General features: G+C 45.6%; 1 protein-coding gene and 1 long non-coding RNA gene across 3 annotated transcripts in view; one reads left to right on the top strand and one right to left on the bottom strand.

The window, feature by feature from the left end:
* Positions 1–19,244, bottom strand: part of Lta4h (leukotriene A4 hydrolase) — a 31,797-nt gene that overhangs the window by 3,926 nt on the left and 8,627 nt on the right. For both annotated transcript variants that reach the window (XM_063263200.1, NM_001030031.2), the window contains exons 4-16: positions 16,217–16,285; positions 14,449–14,553; positions 13,297–13,349; positions 11,759–11,831; positions 11,380–11,520; positions 10,008–10,031; positions 9,470–9,540; positions 8,859–8,970; positions 8,049–8,193; positions 6,316–6,419; positions 5,867–5,937; positions 2,547–2,601; positions 65–160 (exon numbers count right to left, since the gene is read on the bottom strand). In XM_063263200.1, the coding sequence (XP_063119270.1) occupies positions 65–160; positions 2,547–2,601; positions 5,867–5,937; positions 6,316–6,419; positions 8,049–8,193; positions 8,859–8,970; positions 9,470–9,540; positions 10,008–10,031; positions 11,380–11,520; positions 11,759–11,831; positions 13,297–13,349; positions 14,449–14,553; positions 16,217–16,285 (1,119 nt within the window). The remainder of the gene's footprint in view (positions 1–64; positions 161–2,546; positions 2,602–5,866; positions 5,938–6,315; positions 6,420–8,048; positions 8,194–8,858; positions 8,971–9,469; positions 9,541–10,007; positions 10,032–11,379; positions 11,521–11,758; positions 11,832–13,296; positions 13,350–14,448; positions 14,554–16,216; positions 16,286–19,244) is intronic.
* LOC134479661 (uncharacterized) lies at positions 6,388–9,471 on the top strand. Its single transcript, XR_010053241.1, has 2 exons — positions 6,388–7,403; positions 9,059–9,471. It is a non-coding gene; the product is annotated as an uncharacterized LOC134479661 (long non-coding RNA).

Genomic DNA, 19,244 nt, shown 5'->3' with positions numbered 1-19,244 from the left:
GGTCAGCGCACACACGGTGCCTCTGGGTCCACATCTCTCTCCAGGGCTGGGAGCTGGGACTCACCTTCTGAAGCACCTGTGCCAGGAACTCATTCAGCTGATGGGACGAGAGGTCCTTCAGGTCTTCGATGCTGAATGAATTTAAATCTTCCTCTTTGGCCTGAAATAAACATTACCGGGTTATTTCTGTTCAGGTGCGGTTTCGTAATATTGTTAGTCTGACACACAGGTAAAAAATTGAGGAAAACAAATGAATTTGCGGTTGAGCTTGCATAATCCCAACGTTAAGTTACTACCACCTAAGAGGCGGGTGATTCCTACGACCTGTGTTACACAATTCCTAGTAAGAATGCAGGGACTGTCAACTTTCTTTGCTTTTCTGACACCGAACCGTCAGAAGTGATTTCCAAAGCAAAGAAATGCTACGTTAAAGCACGCCGGTTCATTTATAAACCGACTCAATGCAGAAGAGACAGTTTGTGCATGAAATGGGAGGGGTGCTCTGCTTCTTGCATGTGTAGTACTCCTCAGAGGCTGCCTTCTATGTGCACATTCCTTTTTATTCACACGTGTGCATGTGTGTTGTGTATGAGTGTGTATGTGTGTGTGTGTGTGTACATGCACACACTGACTTTGAACCTGTGTGCGCAGCACATGGAGGCCAGAGGTTGGCCCTGAGATCACCCTCGCTCTCTTACTCTCTTGCTCTCCACTTTTCCAGGTGTGTTTTCTCACTGAACTTGCAGTTCCCAATTCAGAAGTCAAGGTAACCAGCTTATCCCTGGGGTCCCCATCTCTGCCTACCTAACACCGAGGTTACAGGAGCAGGCCACCATGCCTGCCTGCCACACACACACACACACACACACACACACACACAGACACACACAAACACACACACACACAGACACACACACACAGACACACACACAGACACACACACACACAGACACACACACACACAGACACAGACACACACACACACAGACACAGACACACACACACACACAGACACACACACACACACACACACACACACACACACACACACACACCCCTTTAATATCTGGGAGAAACAACCAAGACAACAGCTAAGGAGAGCACACTCATGGTAGACGTCCTTACTAACTCCATCTGTTCCTTCTGATGGCTGAAGCGTTTATAACCATCTGCCACTGGGCCCAGAGCGGACATCAGCAGCAGCTTCTCCAGCACCAGGCGAGCTGCATGCATTTTTCAAATTTAATAAGAGGGCTCCAGGAGACCCCTGTTACAGATCCTGTTTACCACAGACGGCTCTCGTTCTCTCTCGCTGGCACATCTGTGAGCTCAGAAAGATGGGGCTAAAACATGGAGGATCACTTGCCAAGGTTTCTCTCTCCTTGAACGCAAATGATTAAGCCTTTGGCGATGTTAAAGGAAGTCCATTAAACTACTCCTCCAGTCGAATCTAACACCGCTCCAGGTAAAAATATCCACAGCCAAGGATACACGTGTATACAACCAATTCTCTGAAAGGCAGCTACTACTTATAAGACTTCAGTCCTAACACCTCCCTTAGGGAATCGGGCGTCAGAGAGCCTCGAACAAACCAAACACCAAACACTCAAATTCTACTTGTTATGGCTTGAGTCTCCAAAAGCTTACAGTTTACAGTGTTTCAAATGAGACCTCATTCCTTCCTCTTTCCCTGCCTTCCTCCTTCCCTCCCCTCCTCCTTCCCTCCCCTCCTCCTTCCCTCCCCTCTTGTCCTTTCTTTTTGACAAGGTTTCCTGATGTAGCTGGCCCTGAATTCACAACCCTCCGGCCACAGGTGTGTCACGGAGCTGGGTTGAGTTAGGGAATCGCCCACTGGTTCTTGCTTCTATTTCCTGCCTAATCGCTCTTCCTTTGCTTTCCTCTCTATCTCATATGTGTTTTCTCCCAGGGCCTGAAATGCTCTACGTGCCCTGGGTTCGGACGCCAGTACCCCCACCCCAGTAAAACAATCACCCAACATAAAAGGGATGTGTGTCTAAATCTAATTTCTTTTGTTGAACTACCCCAAGCTTCTTTCGTCACCCCAAAGGCGAGTCCATCTCTGTTTCATGCATACTGGAAAGCTCAACAAGTACACTTTAAAGATAAATTTCAGAGAGCAACATCAACCTTTGTTGCAATCGTCAAGGTGAAGCAACTGTTAAGTTCTCTCTTATTTTCTATTCTGGACCCATCCAGGGCAGATGCTCAGTCTGGTTTCCCTGGGTCTGTGTTTCAGCACATGTATGTGGAAACCCCTCTTTAGGAGGCTTTATAGAAATGAACAGGACCGGCAGACAGAAAACCGTCAGGTCCTCTCGTTCCACAGTTGGCCTTAAACACTCACCCAGCATCACTCAGATTCATCTATGGGCATCTGAAGCACATCCTGTGAGTGATGGGGGGGGGAGTGAAGACAGTGTCGCCCCAGGGAAAGGATTTACAAACATCTGCTCACAGTTACAACCGCCCTCACAAACAGGACGCATGTGTTTATGGGGAGCTGGAAACCTTACATCGCTACTTACAGTGACCCATCTTTGACTTAAGGCGATGCAGGCATTCGTGAGAGTCACATCGTAACTGCGGAAATGAAAGACATTTGAGGTTACATTGTATAAACATATCCTACACAGATGCACTCTTATACTACAGAATATGCTTAAAGTTTTAATGTCTTTAAAGACAAAGAGCCCCTGAGTGTTAGAAATAGGAAGCCTATTTGACTCATCTAAGAACCAAATCCAGACGGGTACCACACTGGGTGGCACACCAGTAAAGCTCTGACCGCCCTTCACAGGGAACACAGCATCCTAGCACAATTGTCACACCCCAGAGGAGGTCTCGGGAGGGGTCAGGGCCAGCGAGGCGCGCTCAGTTCCAGGCACTCTCGACAGCTCCAAGAACATCACGTCCCCATTCTCGGGGATTTTACTTTGGGTTGCTCCAAACTTCTCATCACCTAGCAAGTCTACAAGTAGGCTAGGTAACAGGCGCTGTTCCAGACCACAGACTGGAGAGTCTGAAGTCACCGTGTGACAGCCTCATTCATTTCATTACAGGAGGTGGGATTAACCATTGAGCAAAACGAGCTGTGTCACTACGTGTGCTCCCAGCCCGAATGTGTGGTGTAAACCAAATTCTTGCAATTCTGGCCTTCTGTCTAAACCTCAAGCCTATTAGCTCTGACATGCTCATCAGCGACCAGAGGCCCACCTACCGCTGGTAGGGATCTAATAGTTTTCTATTATTCTTCTGCTCTTTTTCTAAGGAACGGACAGGGAGCCCGTTCACAAGTCCCTTCGAGACAGGTTCAGCAGTAAATAACAGTAACTCATGCACTGGGACCCTGGCAGTAAGCACACCCTAAGTGATCTTGTGTTCGAATCTGAAGCGTCCTCCAAAGCCCAGCATGTTGAGGGGCTCTGTCTTTGGCTGGAGAGCTGTTTAGGAGTGACTGGATCATAACAATAATAACTTCATCCACAAATGAATGGACTGTTAGGAGGGGAGGCCTAATTGGAAGCGGGTCTCTGTCTGCCTATCTGTCTGTCAGTCTGCCCCTGCACCACTTTCTCTATGTTCTACTTCATTGCAGGCTCAGAGAAATGCGACCACAGACAGAAACAGAGCCAAACCAGCTCTCCTCAAATCACGTTGGGGATTTTGTCCAGCGAGGGCAGCAGCTGAGTAACACCAGGCCCAAGCAGCCACTTTATGCCTACACAGCAGCTGGGCTGCCCAGCACTGAGCTCTTAAACACGAGACAGTAGGAAAGGTTTGGTTGGTGTCTTTCTTAGGGTTCGGAAACTTCCTTCTCAGTACGGTTGAATGGACTAAGTGCACTAAGTTAGCTCAGGGAGAGGAAGTGAGTCCTATCCACAAAAAGTCCCTAGGAAAAGTAATGTGCAACCCGGACTTGTGCCTTGCATTCACATGGGTGCAGTGACGCAAAGGAGAAGTGCTCAGTCGCATGAGGAAAGGGAAAGCTGCACCAAGAAACTCTCAGACGCAAGGTCTGACCTGGGCAGAGAGGTTAAGAGGCGCCACCATGAGGAAGTGGTTCCCAAGCTGAGATTGTAATTATCCACGGAGAAGGAAGTGTGTGTCTGGGTACTAGGCTTGAATGAGGGCAGAGAGTGAGGGACCCTGGGCTACCAGGCTGACTGAAGAAGGGGGCGGGATGTCAGGAGCTATGTGGTCCTCATGAAAGGAAGGATTTGGCTTCAGTTCCAGACCAGACGAGCACTAGAGAGGATGGCTAACAAGATGACAGATTGTCACAGTTGTAGGTGTTTGTTATTGCTTGTCTGTCTGTCTGTCTGTGTCTCTATTACCTATCTATCCATCTATCCATGCATCTATCTACCCATCTAACATCCATCTATCCATCTATCCATCCATCCATCCATCCATCCATCCATCCATCATCTATTTTTGAGACAAAGCCTCTTTATGATGTAGCCTTGGCTGTCCTGGAACCCATCATGTAGACCAAGCTGGCCTTCAACTCACAGATTATCTGCTTGCCTCTGCCTCCTGAGTCATACTGCACTTTTAACTGTTCACTTGGGCTCTCCATACAGACTGGTACAGAAGGAGACCAGAAAGCATCCAGGTGCACAGTTCAGAGGCCACGGCAGTCTTCCTGTGTGCCAAGGTGACAGTGAGCATGGGGGGGGGGTACGGGGGGCAGGAAAAGGAGAGGAGACATTTGAATGCACACAAATGTGGAGAAGCCTGTAAGGAGGTGGGAGTTAGCACATCTTTTCTGAGCGCTCCCTTCTCAGCCTGGGCTCTCGGGAGGCGTGTCAAACACGCATGACCGTGACATCCTTATTTCTACCTCGACTTGTGATGCTCACTCTGCACCTCTATCAAACTGGGCTGTGTAGTGGGGGAGTAGCTGGTAAGGACCTTCCGTGACCCAGAGGAAGGGCAGCCAAGAGCTGGAGCACGTTGCAGTCAGCATCCCCACAGGACAGCTGAAGCCTAGGGTGCAGCTGGCTCCCTGACTCCAGAAGGTGCTTAATTAGAAAGACAGGTAGCTAAGGCTCCAGGGTTGTAAGGCTTACAATTTATGAGTCGTGCAATTTTGGGCAAGGCACTCTGGTCAGCTAACACTAAATTAACTACTTGTAGAAATAGGGATAATAACTTAAGGATAGATAAAATATTAGTATATATACTATAACAGAAAATGCTAATTTTTTTCTTACTGTTCTAAATGTGTATTTTAGAACAGGTCTTGCTACATGAGCCCTGAGCTCATGATCCTCCCGTCTCCTCCTGAGGTCTGGGGTGACAGGCAGCCATCATAACTAACCTTCACAAGACCTTCAAAAGGACAAAATATCTCACTCTCCCTGAGTCTCTCACCATCCTCGGGCAGAGACATTCAGTAGTAATTGCAATCAGTTCAACAGATCTGTTTGTAAACTATGGAAATCTAAGAAATCTAAGCCTCTGTGTACTCTGCTGACTGGTAACGGTTTAAGAAAAGCACACGATCTTTCCAGATAAACCGAAAGGGCTAAGGTTAGGTGTGTCCAACCTGCAGGCCTCAGGCAACCTGTCCTGAGATCGCTGCACATGCAGCCCAACACATCTGCGGGTTAGCATGCCGTGTAGCAATAACAAGAGGCCGAATACTCTCTGTGCAGTGGTGACACAGGCTTGAAATCCCAATACTTGGGATGTGGAGGAAGGCAGATCTCTGTGAGTTTGAGGCTAGCCTGGTCTCCAGAGCCAGTTCTGGACAGCAAGGGGAAACAAAAACTAAACCACAAACGAGAGACAAAATAGACAGGAAGAAGGAAAGGAGGCAGGTTAGCAAGTGAGTACCCACTTGGGTTTGACAGGAGGCAGGCCAGGAGCATAGAGCCAGGCATTCCAATCAACTTGATTGAGAAGATCCACCTGTGAACAGGAAGCACACCCAGTTCCTGACGGCTAGAAAGACTTGTCCTGAGGTTGTAACAAACAGGCAGATGAGCCACCCACAACAAAGGTTGAGTGATCAGATACAATTTATTCTACTCTGTCACATCGCAGTAATGTCTGAATCCCATTACTTTTGAAAGTTCGTATTAGGCAACGGATCATCATTATGTCTGTTTCTGAAATACAACATGACATTTTGACATAGGTAAACGGAATGATTAAATCTAGCTAATTAACATACAAACAGGGTGGCAAATTCTGAGCCAATACTTATGATTAAGAAATACACAGGGCCTAACGAGTAGTTTATAGAGCTATACGGAGCGTGAAAAATAGAAAGAATTTAAAGCTGACCTTATCTTTAAAGTGAGCATACAGGAAACTCTTCCAGTCATCAGTGGTTACGCTCTGGTAGGAAAACTTCTCCACATAAGCCTTTAGGAATCCTAGAAACACCTCTAGGAGTAACAAAAGTTAAAAGAAAGAAAAAGAAATCAACTCGCAGGAAGGCAATTCTTTGACCTCTTTTTGCAGTTGACATTGCTCTGGTGGTAACCACGGGCAACAGAGAACACTCAAAGGACCAAGGCGAGCTTTGGACTGTGAAAGAATGTTCAAGATAGGAGGCAGGTCTCAAGATGAGCCTTGAAGTCTCTGTTGACAGAGGAAAGAGGAAAAACCTCCTTCCAGCCAGGAGGACACAATCAAGATTCAGAGGAAGTTCTAAAGCAATGACCCTCATTGATGGGAAGGAGGGGCAGTGAGATCCGACCAATGGAATGGAAGGGCAGGTGCCTTCAAAGTCGATCGAAACGGGGACCCCTCCCAGACCACCGGTATAACATCGCATAAACTCAGCACATCTGTGTGAGAGACAGTCCTGCGCACTGACTACAAAATATTGAGCTTAAGAATGTAAAAATACAGATGCAGAACAAACGAATACCCAAGACAGTCAAACTCTCTTGCCTAAGGGGCACACAGTATCAAACCCTACAGTCCTACTGTGTTCCATAGGGACAGAGCTATGGGAAACTTTAATTCGCGTTTGTGGCACGGGAAGTGGTTAACAGCGATAACTAGTAATGAAGCAGAATCATGAGGACACACTGTGATAAAAAGCAGCATGACTGGTCTCTCTCCAAATACTCTACTAAGCCACTCGGGCTCTCAGAGCCCCACTGAGATACACAAGGCTTGTGTTCCAGGAGTATTTCTTTTATTTACTGAAGGCCACGGGATGCAAGACGAGGACAGTGCTGGCAATTTAGATATTCCAAAGTGAAGCCATGCAGTAAAAAAGCAAGGGGGAAACCCTATGCTGAGGTGGCTAAGACCCATGGTAAGGAGAAAGCCATGATGTCACATCCATGAAAACTTGAAGAAAAGAGAATTGCAGCAACCGACCGTTGGGAACTTCAGTGGAGAAAGTGAACCCACGGGTAAGAGAGTGTCTATAGGATCCCTTATTTTGTTATTAGAATTATTCCGGGTGTGTGTGTGTGTGTGTGTGTGTGTGTGTGTGTGTGTGTGTGTGTGTGCGAGAGAGAGACAGACAGACAGAGAGAGACAGAGACAGAGAGAGACAGAGATAGAGAGACAGAGAGACAGAGATAGAGAGACAGAGAGACAGAGAGACAGAGAGAGAGACAGAGAGAGACTGACTGTTCATCTATCCCTAGAATAAGAAGATCTGGGGCCACTCGTATTGAAGTGTTAATGAGGTGACCCCGGGAGCTGTCGAGGGGTAGGAGGGCTCTCTCTTGTTTGTCACTCATAACCTTCTGGAGTACAGGAAGTTTTTCTATGGATATATGCTATTACCCTAATTCCATAAGTATAATGGTATTTAAAAAAAAAAAGTCAAGCCGCATTACATAGATTAAGGGGTTGTGTGAGGTTTTGTGGATGAAGGCGGCATCAGGTAGCAATACAGACGTCTCCAGCAGAAACAATTGGTTGTACAAAAAGACAAGAAATACTTTACAACCCATCTCTGCTCTTCCCGTCGCCCTCCAAGACACACAAACAACGACCAGCCAACCAACCAATCAAAAACCAACAGCCGGACAAGGACAGCTACTTACCCGGTCCCCCAAGAAGTTGTTCCAGGTAGAAGAGCAAGGCGAAGCCCTTCTCGTAGGGAATGGAGGAGTAGGCCACATCGGGGTCTACGTCCTTCAGATCGACCACGAGCTTGGTGAAGGGATGGGACTCCCCGAAAGTCTTTATCTGCAAACCAATGAAGGAAGATGAGCGCTCACCCATGTAGGAAGAGGACTTCTACTGCTCCAGTCAGCACTAGGGAGGATCCACTTCACTCAGGGACACAGCAGGCTAAACCTTCGACTTACAGACTGCGAACAATATGTTTCCATCCCTCCTGGAGTCTAACTACATGAGTGGCAAATTATGTCTCGGATATTCCTTGCTAAGAACCGGCTTCGCTTTGACAAAAGGACTAGAAAAATGGTTGAATGTCTGAGCTACACGTTGAGAGTTTGGGGGGAGTGCACTTGGAAATTCACAAGTATTAGGGCCAGGGAAGGGTGAGACACACCTTCAATCGCAGCACTTGGGAGGCAGAGGCTGGCATGGCAGATCTCTGAATTTGATGCCAGCCTGGTCTACAAAGTGAATTCCGGGACAGCCAGGGCTGTTACACAGAGACTCCTGTCTCAGAATCCAATGTGAGGGGCAGAGAACTTGTGTTTCTTGGCTCCCAGTTTGGAACAGGGTTATGCAGGGCATGTGCCAAGAGACAATTACATGGTACCTGCTGCATTCTCTACACCTGTAAAAATGGCTACCTTGTTGCTAAAAAGATACTTTATTAACCCAGTTTGGTGGTAACTCAACAAGGCTGGGTGACTCCTCTAAAAGCCCACCCTGCTTACCGTGTTCTGTAGCTCTCCCCATCCTCCTAAAGCGTGGAAATGTCTGAATTTTTCCCCAAACAACCGCCCACAAATGTGGCGCTCTAAATAGACGGTATGTCCTTCGTTTAACCTGAAAGAGAACGGAAAAATGGGAACTGTCCCAGCAGAAAGGACACAGCATCTTAGCCAAGGGGATATTTTCTTTTTTGTTTTCCCAGGGAGGAGAGAACCCTCATCTATAGCACAGCATCTACATCCCAGTCCCTGATGCCTAGACAGGCCCTGGCAGTCAACAAAGACCATAGCAAGCCCAGCCCAGCAGGTGGCAGCAGAGAAGAGGAAGTGGCAATTTCGCTTTTGACAAGTCTGTGTAACAATGAAGCAATGTCGGAAAGTTAGCAGCAGGAATAGACTGCACACCTGGACTGTATCAACTGCTGTGACAGGTGCTGCAGGATTTAATGCAATTTTGAAACTCTGTGTATCATAGTGACCGCAGGAGAGAGAAATGAGATGTAGAGGAAACAGCAGTGGCTTGCTTGCCTGTGCACAGGGGATGGGGGGGGGGAGTGAGGGGTGAGGGTAGGGGTGGGGAATCCTCAAGAGCAACCAATAAAAGCCCATCATACCAGAAGTGATCCCAAGTCTTGTTAGTCACTAGGTTCCCTGTCCAGCTATGCGATATTTCGTGTGCAATAACCTGAAGGGGACAGTGTGAAGGGATTGGTGATCAGACGGAGTACCTCATCCTAAAAGGCAAGTCCTTACTTAAATACTTTCTTTTAACTTCATGTGACTCAATGTTTTTAAAAACATATTCGAAAATTATTTTGGGAGGAACATGCAATGTAATCAAAGACTAAAATGTATAGAACACGCTAATGGATTAGAAACAACTACCACCCAGAAAAAAAAAAAGCATAGAAAATATTAAATTAAATGAACATGTAAGCCCATTAAAATGCTTTATATAGGAAATTACAGTATTTGTCTTGTGATTATGTATCATATATATCTACCCAAATTTTCTTTAATCTTTTAAATCTAATTGCTGAAGTAGCAAGAGGATGAGCCCAGTTTTCCTTCACAATAATATCTTCTTAGCAATACAGTGGGCATTTTGACAGCTTCTAGGGGTTAAGACGGTAACAGGGAAGTCTCACTTACATTAGAGAGTGACTTGTCACCTGCCTGCAAAAGAAGAAAACATCTTAGGACGTCCATCATCAGATGACAGGCTGCGGCTGACAGCACCCGCCTTACCTCTCAGACTGGCCTGAAGGACCACTGTATGTCTACTCTGGTACCTCAACAGGTTCAGGAGACAGGGATTGGAAAGCAAAAAAGAGTGTTTGTTCCTTCCCTAATCACAGAAAGCTTTTTAACACCTACTAGGCTAATAGGCTTCTCTCTAACTCCAGAGACCACTTCCCTACTCCCATCCAATATATCCCTTCTCACTGTGTGTGTGTGTGTGTGTGTGTGTGTGTGTGTGTGTGTGTGTGTGTGTGTGTACATCTATGGGTACATGTGCAGTGGAAGCCCAAGGATAGTCCACCTTGAGGCAAGGTCTCTCAATAAAACCCAGAGTTCTGCATTACGGCAAGTCTCGCCAGGCAGCTTGCTCTGGGAAATCTCATCTCTGCTTTCTGAGGCTGGAGTAACAGGCAGGCAGCACTGAGGAGGATGTCACTAGGTCTGAGCTCTGGTCTACATGAGGACGTAAAGAACAACTTCCGGCTCTCTCCTTTCTTTTCATTCACAATATATTAAAGAAAAGTTTATACCGTCCAGTGTGTTCTATGGCATAGTCCAATCTACTTAGGTGCTAATTAAGTCCTTGCTGGATTCTAAGTAGAATTCAAAGACGCTTACTCGGTCTAAAAAGCAATATGCAGTAGGCCAATCTCAGACGCTGGGCACTAAGGTTTTGTTTGCCTACTACCTGACTGCCAAGTATAAATGGTGTGGATCCTTTATCTAGATAGATAATTCATCCAAATTATGTCGCATGGCAGGGCTGCAGTCAACATTTCATAATACTCTGAATATAGAATTCCCTTTCCCCAATGGCCAAATCGTTCTCCTTTGAAAAAGTGAAGTTTTGATAACCACAACTAGTAATAAAATTAGAGACAAAGGCTATACGAACAAAAATATATTAAAAATATTGCTAGGCATCCAAAATTCTTCCCATCTGTGTGTGTGTGCATATGTGTGTTTCCATGTGTGAAATGTGTGGAAGCCAGAGAACAACCTTAGCTTACAGTATTCACAAGCTGCCCTCCTTGTATTTTCAGACAGTATCTCTCATTGGCCTGGGCCAAGAAAGAAGGCTATGGTCCAGGACCTGCCTGCCTCCACCTCCTAGTCCAGGACTGGTCCATACAATCACACCCAGGCTTTTCCCTTGGGTTCCCAGAAGTCAAACTCAAGTCCTCATTAATAATGCAGCAAGCGCTTTATCTACTGAGCCTCGCCCCAGCCCTTCGTACAGACTTATTTTTGAGAGCTCCATTTCTAAAGAACTCTTTCTTACCAATAGAGTAGGGGTTACGAATGTGAGACAAGGATTCTCCATGCCTCCGTACGGGAAGGATGGGGGCAGGACCAACAGGTCGTACTGTCCCCAAACATAGGGTCCCCCCAGATCTTCTGCAATTTTAAGCATGGATTCAGTCTGGGAAAACAAACAAACAAACAATGAATGAGTGCACATCTCCTCTTATCGGTCCTAACAGTCCTTTCTCAAAAGTGCAAAACGACTTTCAGCGAAGGTTGCAAGTTAAAAGTCTTTATTGAAGTGATAGGCAGGAAGTAGCGGCCGCAACGCACGGGGCAGTGCTCACGGCTACCACACTGCCCACAAACCCAAATCTACCATCTCATAGTCATTAGGAAGGGTACGCATGACCAACCTCAGAGAATTCATAAGCAGACTTCTCCACCTGCTCTTTCTCAGACCACACCAGAGTTCTTGGGCCAATTTGCCTGCAAAGTGAAAAGGCTTCTTCAGAAGAAAGGATCTAAGAAGAACCTTGACATCTTATAATAACAAACCCTTGTGAAGTAAGACGGGACTGGCCATGCACTGTCGGGGAGGGAGGAGGCCAAATAGCTTGAGGTAGCTAAGCTGCTGTTCAACACACAGCAGTAACTTTCGAAGGAGGCGAGGTCCAGGTTAAAGGAAAACAGAGGCATGAAGTGTCCCTGAAGGTTAGCTCCTGGCTGTGTGCTAAGACTTCTGGGAATACAGGCTCCTCTCTCAGTCTCACAATGCAGAAACCCAGGCAGGGATTGAACAAGATAATCCCAGGGTAGGGATAGTCACACACTTGGTTACTCTGGACATGCACGTAATAAATCAGTGAAAAAAAGCAAGAAGTCTTGTCATGCAATTTAACGCAGCTAAGCTTCGTGTATACTATGCTCAATGAACTAGAGTGGTCAGCAAGAGGTTCGTGCTGTGTGATTCTATTTCTATGAAGTAACCAACGTAGATTGTAGGCATATAAACAGAACAGTGGTTACCAAGTGTGCAAATGTACTATGCCCAACACACATAAGTGCACCTGCTACACATATACATTCACACCTGGATAAATAATTGAACTAAGAAACTGGGTGTGGGGGTTGGGGATTTAGCTCAGTAGCAGAGCACTTGCCTAGCAAGCGCAAGGCCCTGGGTTAGGTCCCCAGTTCCTGAAAAAAAGAAAAAAGATAAAAGAAACTGGGTGTGGTGACACACACCTTTCATCACAGCACGTGGGAGGCAGAGGCAGGTAGATCTCTGTGAGTTCAAAGCCAGCCTGGTCTACATAGTGGGTTCCAGGCCAGCCAGAGCTATACAACGAGACTCTGGCTACAAGACAAAATAACCAGCCAAACGGAAGAACACTTTAGCTATTGGTAAAACTTTAAACAAAATACCCTATTTCTGTATTATTTCTAGGATTCTGAGGGCTTTACATTTCTTTCTTTCTTTCTTTTTTTTTTTTTTTTTTTGGAGCTGGGGACCGAACCAGGACCTTGCACTTGCTAGGCAAGCGCTCTACCACTGAGCCAAATCCCCAACCCCCAAATTTTTTAATTTTGTTTTTGTTTTTTAGTTGGGCTTTACATTTCTTATCTCATGAGGCTAACTATGAGGCTGGAGTGGCAGATTATAGTTTCTAGGAGAAGGAAATGGAGAAGGTGAGACATGACCTGTTTAAGCTTTCAGCCTAAACCTAAGAGCGTGCTCACTTCACATTAGGAAAACTTAAGGCACAGTGGTAGAGACTTTTTTAACCAGGATTAATTTGCTGTCTGCGATTTATAACTATTTGAATCTCTCTAGAGCCGTCAGCCCAACATCTTGGGCAGTACACCACGTTCTACCTATCAACCCTGCCTGCGGTTTTACTTGCCTACGGTCTCATCTTTTTATAAACCTCAAAATTTGTGCAAAACTCACCTGCTTTCTAAAGCGCCAACGACTAAAGCAATCAGGTAGCACGGTATGGGAACCTGGAGGAGACAAACACAGACAGAAGGCTCTGCATCAGTGCACAGAAATGGGGTTAGCCGGACAGTTCAGATAGAAAAGTATGCGATTCTTTAAATCTCCAAGCATTGCTATGAACTATCTTCCAGTCGTTCTCAAATAGTTCAAACGCACGATACGGAAACACTTCGAAACACCCATTTCCCTCTTATTCCACGGAAGGGAAGGCTACTGACAGGCAAAACCCAGGATTGAACAAATTTAAACGGTACACTAAGAATTTCTCAAAAAGTAACAGCTAAGTACACAGATGCCTTTCCCTTATACTTTGGACCTTATATTTTTTTCCCTTATATTTTAGACTTATATTATATTCCCTTATATTTCTCCCCACCAACTTTTTAAAACATTTTCCCCCTAAATTCCTTTCTATTTTAAACAAGCAATAAGGAGATGCCAAAGCTATGCTATCGTAGGTGCCAAGAGGAAGTAACATTGTCCACTGGGAAGACAATTAAGAAAACATATCTCGGTTGGGGATTTAGCTCAGTGGTAGAGCGCTTGCCTAGCAAGCGCAAGGCCCTGGGTTCGGTCCCCAGCTCCGGAAAAAAAAAAAAAAAAAAGAAGAAGAAAACATATCTCGAACGTAGGTAAACACAGACAGGCCCATTCTGTTCCCTGAACGTCAAAGATACACATTCAGTGAAGTCCCAGCTGTGTCAGATTTTTAACTTACAGGGCAGTAGTCATACTGTCCTTTTCTGGCAACTCTCCCATCTACAGAGTCTGGCCGGCCACAGCGCACACTGATGTGTAGAGCCAGTGAGAGAATGAGTGCTTAAAACAGGAAGCCAGGCTGGGCACTAGTGGCACACTCCTTTAATCCCAGCACTCAGTCCAAGCACTTGGGAAGCAGAGCTCTGTGAGTTGGAGGCCAGCCTGGTCTACAGAGGGAGTTCCAGGAAATCCAGGGCCACAGAGAAAACCTGTCTCAAAACAACCAAAAAAAAAAAAAAAAAAAAAAAAAAAAAAAAAAAAAAAAAAGTTCACTGTGTTCCCAGACTCCCTTGGCTAGGTCGTTTTCACGACTGAGACAGAACCTAGACGCCAATCTGCTCTTACCCTCTGGTTAAATCTGTATATCTTCCTGCTGGGGTCTTCTGGGTCAGGGGCTTCTCCATCACGGATGGCACTCATGAGAGCCACCAGTTCTTTGGGGACAGATACCTGGTCGAAAGAAAAACAATCCCTTCTAATTATAAAGCAGGGGTCTATGGATCTTAAACTAAAAATGTGAATGATTTTTTTTCACCACTTCTTGACTATTGATACGATAAACAGACTCTGGACTCAAAATGCACATGCATGTGAGTTTTGTAAAGAGAATCAGCAACATGAAAAACCGTTTAAATCATGAATGTGATAGATCTTTCCATTCATCCAGGAGTACTAAGAGCAGGATTTGGAGAGAAGCTACATTAGAACACTAACTCAGTGGGTATGTGTATAACCTCCCGGAGCCTCAGTTTTCTCACCAAATATGGGTAAAATGTCACAGACTTTCTGCAAGGAATAATAAAAATGAGCAGACCGGAAGCACCACAAGTAAAACTCCCAACCACCAACTGTTCACTCCACAACTGTCCCCTCCATGCCCCCAAACAAACTCAAAGGATGATATACTCATAGCGGGCCAGAGAATATAGCTTTGGCCATTTTACACTTAGAACTTGGAGGTACGAACAGTATTTTCTGAGGAGGAGTAACTACAACTCTGGCTGGAAACCATGAAATCCCTTTTTCTGGAAATCATAAAACAGAAGGTCATGGATGTGTGTCTCTTAGCTTCAGAATCCTGAGAACCAGGAGTGTTCGTGACGTAGCAAGCACACACAGGTTTGACCTCCTGTTCTTGCACAGATCAAGCCTCCCAGCTATAATGGAGACGGAGAACAGAGCTCTGAAGCCAGAGTTAGCCAGCAGGGGTCAGCTTCATCCTCTCCTTGTTTAGGTAACAAGATGTTCACGGGACAGCAGTGGCCCTCAGACACTAACAGCATGGTTAGGGATGGTTCGTGGCCATCTCAGCTGTGAGGTCATTCAGACTTGCAATGGTCATACAGTTCAGTGGTAGAGAAGAGTCCTGAACTCAGAAAGTCCGTGCCTGCAAGCATAATTTTCTATAACACTAACAAAGTATGTCTGGGCTACAGAGAGACCGGGGTAGGAAGTCACTCCCATCAATAAATACTGGTCCTGGGGCTGGAGAGATGGCTCAGTGGTTAAGAGCACTAACTGCTCTTCTAGAGGTCTTGAGTTCAAATCCCAGCAACCACATGGTGGCTCACAACCATCTGTAATGACATCTGATACCCTCTTCTGGTGTGTCTGAAGACAGATACAGTGTACTTATATCTAATAAATAAATGAATCTTTAAAAAAAAATAAACATTGGTCCTCCTTTTATGTGCTTGGTCTAAGGAGACCCAGCCTCTGGAAGGGTGTTCGTTAATTATAATCCAACCCTCACCAAAGGGGTCAGCAGTACCAGTGACAGAGGAACTGGACACAACGTACAGACAAGTCTAACAGATGCTGCCTGGGACCTCCGCACACAGGTGTCATGGCTGCAGAATGTACTTTTGGGGGAAAAATGGTCTTAAATTCGAAATCTTTAGATCTAGAATTTTAACTTCTCCTTTGAGATGAGAATAGGATGATTTGCCCTTTTCATAATTATAATGTTTAAAGCTACCTTTTTATTAGAGATCCAAAATGGATCTCAGTGAGAACGTACCGAGTACAATATTTCTACCTCTAAAATTTGAATTGTCTCCCTTTATCATTACACATTTTCTTATTTAATTCGGCTATAACTCGTAATGCTTACCTCTGCGGTGTAGGTTAACTTCACAGAAGGAGTGTCTTGGCAAGGGAGGATTGCCCTGCAGTGGATGGCCTAAAACAGAGAAAGGTAAGAAACAGTTATTCCCTTTTCTCACAAACCAAGTTACATAGAAATAATTAAAGTCAGAGCACCAATTTTATGTATCTTCTATCTAAAGAGTAATATAGTTTTCAAATCTCGCGGGATCTTTTAGAGCAGCAAAAATAGATCTATGGGTTTAAGATACTCAGATATCAGGGTTGAGAAGCCGGCTCACTGAATAAATGGCTTGTCAGGCAAGCATGAGGACCTGCGTTTGGCCCCTGCACCCACAGGTTTGTTTTGTTCTGTTTTGTTTTGTTTTTTTTTGGTTTGGTTTGGTTAATGTTTGTTTTTGTAAACCCTGGTCCTGAAGCATACTCCTGTAATCCTGGTGCTGGAGAGGTGGAGGCAGGAGGACCACTGGACCTCACTGGCTTAGTCTAGTCTAGTTGGTGAGTTCCAGGTTCAATGAGATACCTTGTATCAAAACATAAATTAGGAGACTGGAGAAGACACCTGGTGTCAATCTCTGGCTTCCATACACATGCAAACAACACCCCACATGTGTACATGCGTGCCCACACACACACACACACACACACACACACACACACACACACACACATTCTTTATCTCTTGTGAACCCTCACAATTCCATTGAATCGTGACATAAACTGTTCAGCACTGTTACCAGTCACATCCATAGAGGAACTCATAGAAGCCCGGAGGGAAAACGGGCTATTATGAAACAAACTTGCAAACTTATCACACTGTCTTAGTATGTCCCTAGGAACATCAGCCTCCCGGAGGCTCTAAAAGACCTGCAACCGAAGCCTTGGGCTTCCTCACCCTCATTTTAACATGAAACCCACTGTCTCTAGCTGACATCTAACAGGATGCCAGAGTTCTCAAGAAAGCAACTTGAGAAAAGTTATTGTCTTGACATGTCAGTCTGCAGCCGGCTGACTCAGACAATAAAAACAAGGAAACGGAGAGAGCACGCGTTTGCTCGGGACCATCTAGACAGGCTCTTTTTACACGCTCCAGAAGCTCCCTCTGCATCCAAGTCAGTCTGTTGGAAACATGCTCTGACCAAGAATGGACATCCACCCTGCAATTTTCTAAACTGCCTGTGTCTGATCTACTGTTACTACGCAAAGAAGCCAGGCTTTGTCAGGACACTGCGCTGTGCCTAACACCCTTCACTGAAGCTGTTAAAAATCCTGGACTTCCTGAAAATCCCTAGGTGCTCCTAAATATGTTTCGTTTAAAACAAAAAATGTCGTGATATCTACCATAATACATTATGTGCTGGTTTTAACAATAAAATAAAAACTTGAAAAACCCCCTCAGACTCTACTAAAACACACTGAAAATGCCATGGCTATCCAGGCATGGTGGCATATCCTTTAATCCCACACTCCAGAAGAAGAGGCTGGGGGGATCTGAGTTCGAGGACAGGCAGGGAGGGGAACACAGAACCCTGTTTTGAAACTACAGTCGCCACTATTAACACTCCCTGCTTGGCCTCACTCCACCTCCATCAAAAATACCACACTTGCTACTCTTGCAGAGGGAGGGAGTACGGGAGGGGGCGGGGGGGGGGTTGTTCAGTTCTCAACACCTACATGCCCTTTAACAGCTGCCTGTAACTATAGTTACAGCACTATAACTATTAACTATATACAGCACTGTAACTATAGATCCAGCACTCTCTTCTGGCTTTCTTGGGCACTGTACATATGTGGTGCACAGACATATATGCGGGCAAAACAGCCATAAACATACAATAAAAATGGATACGTCTTTTAAAATATATATAATATTGGGACAAAGTACAACCAAAAGAACTAACCGGTTCTTTCTCCTGAGGCAGGATCCTGGAACACGCTGCCTGGGTTTTCTCACCAGGCTGTGGACAGGTGGCAATGCTACAGTGTTTCTAAACAACTTTCACTGGGCTAGTCAAACTTGGGGAAAGAAATATCTGTGCACAACAGCTGAAACCATCCGTCAAAGTCCCGTCTGCATGTTCCCAGGCAACTGCAACGGATTCTTAATCCGTCTCCTGTACTTTAGACACCACTGCCAGTGAAAACCCGGGAATGGCATATTTAAAACTGACATTCTTTGGATTTACACGCATTAGATACTTATTAACTTTACCTCCTACGCAAGTCTATGAGAAATACTGATTCAAAGCCAGCTATTATGAAACCATACCGTATACACAGCTTGTATATTCCTGTCTAAAACTTTTTGCTCTTTTCAAGTCATTCTCTGTGGATTTTGTTACTGTTGTTCTGGGGTGTCGGAGTGTTTGTCTTTTTTTTTTTTTTTTTTTTTTTTGAGACAAGGTCACATGTATCCCATGCTGTCCTCCAGTTAGCTATGTAACCAAGGATACCTTGTGATTTGGGGAGAGAGGAGGTTAAGACAGGGTTTCTCTATGCAACCCTGGTTGTCTTGGAAGTCACTCTGTGGACTAGGCTGGCCTTGAACTCACAGAGATCAGCCTGTCTCTGCCTCCCATGTGCCATCACTGCCCGGCAGCCCTGTACTTCCTTTTTTTTTTTGGTTCTTTTTTTTGGAGCTGGGGACCGAACCCAGGACCTTGCGCTTCCTAGGCAAGCGCTCTACCACTGAGCTAAATCCCCAACCCCAGCCCTGTACTTCCTATCCCTCTGCTTCTACACACTTACCAAGCGCTGCGAACACACGCATACACCGCCACAGCCAGCTCGTGGGGTGCTGCGGACCCCTCCCAAGGCTTCGGGTTAGCTACAGCCCCAGCCCTCTTCCAAATAATTTTCTTAGATTAAAACGACCATTCCAAGCAGTGTCACACAAAGTAACTGTGGGTAAGTCATGCTTAGACACTTTACACATTTAAAAGTGCATCTGGGGCTGGAGAGATGACTCAGTGGTTAAGAGCACTGACTGCTTTTCCAGAGGTCCTGAGTTCAATTCCCAGCAACCACATGGTGGC

The sequence above is a fragment of the Rattus norvegicus genome, chromosome 7 (assembly GCF_036323735.1).
Source record: "Rattus norvegicus strain BN/NHsdMcwi chromosome 7, GRCr8, whole genome shotgun sequence".
NCBI classification, from domain to species: Eukaryota; Metazoa; Chordata; class Mammalia; order Rodentia; family Muridae; genus Rattus; species Rattus norvegicus.
The sequence above is the reverse complement of the archived record's forward strand: the minus strand, read 5'-3'. Positions and strand labels throughout refer to the sequence as shown.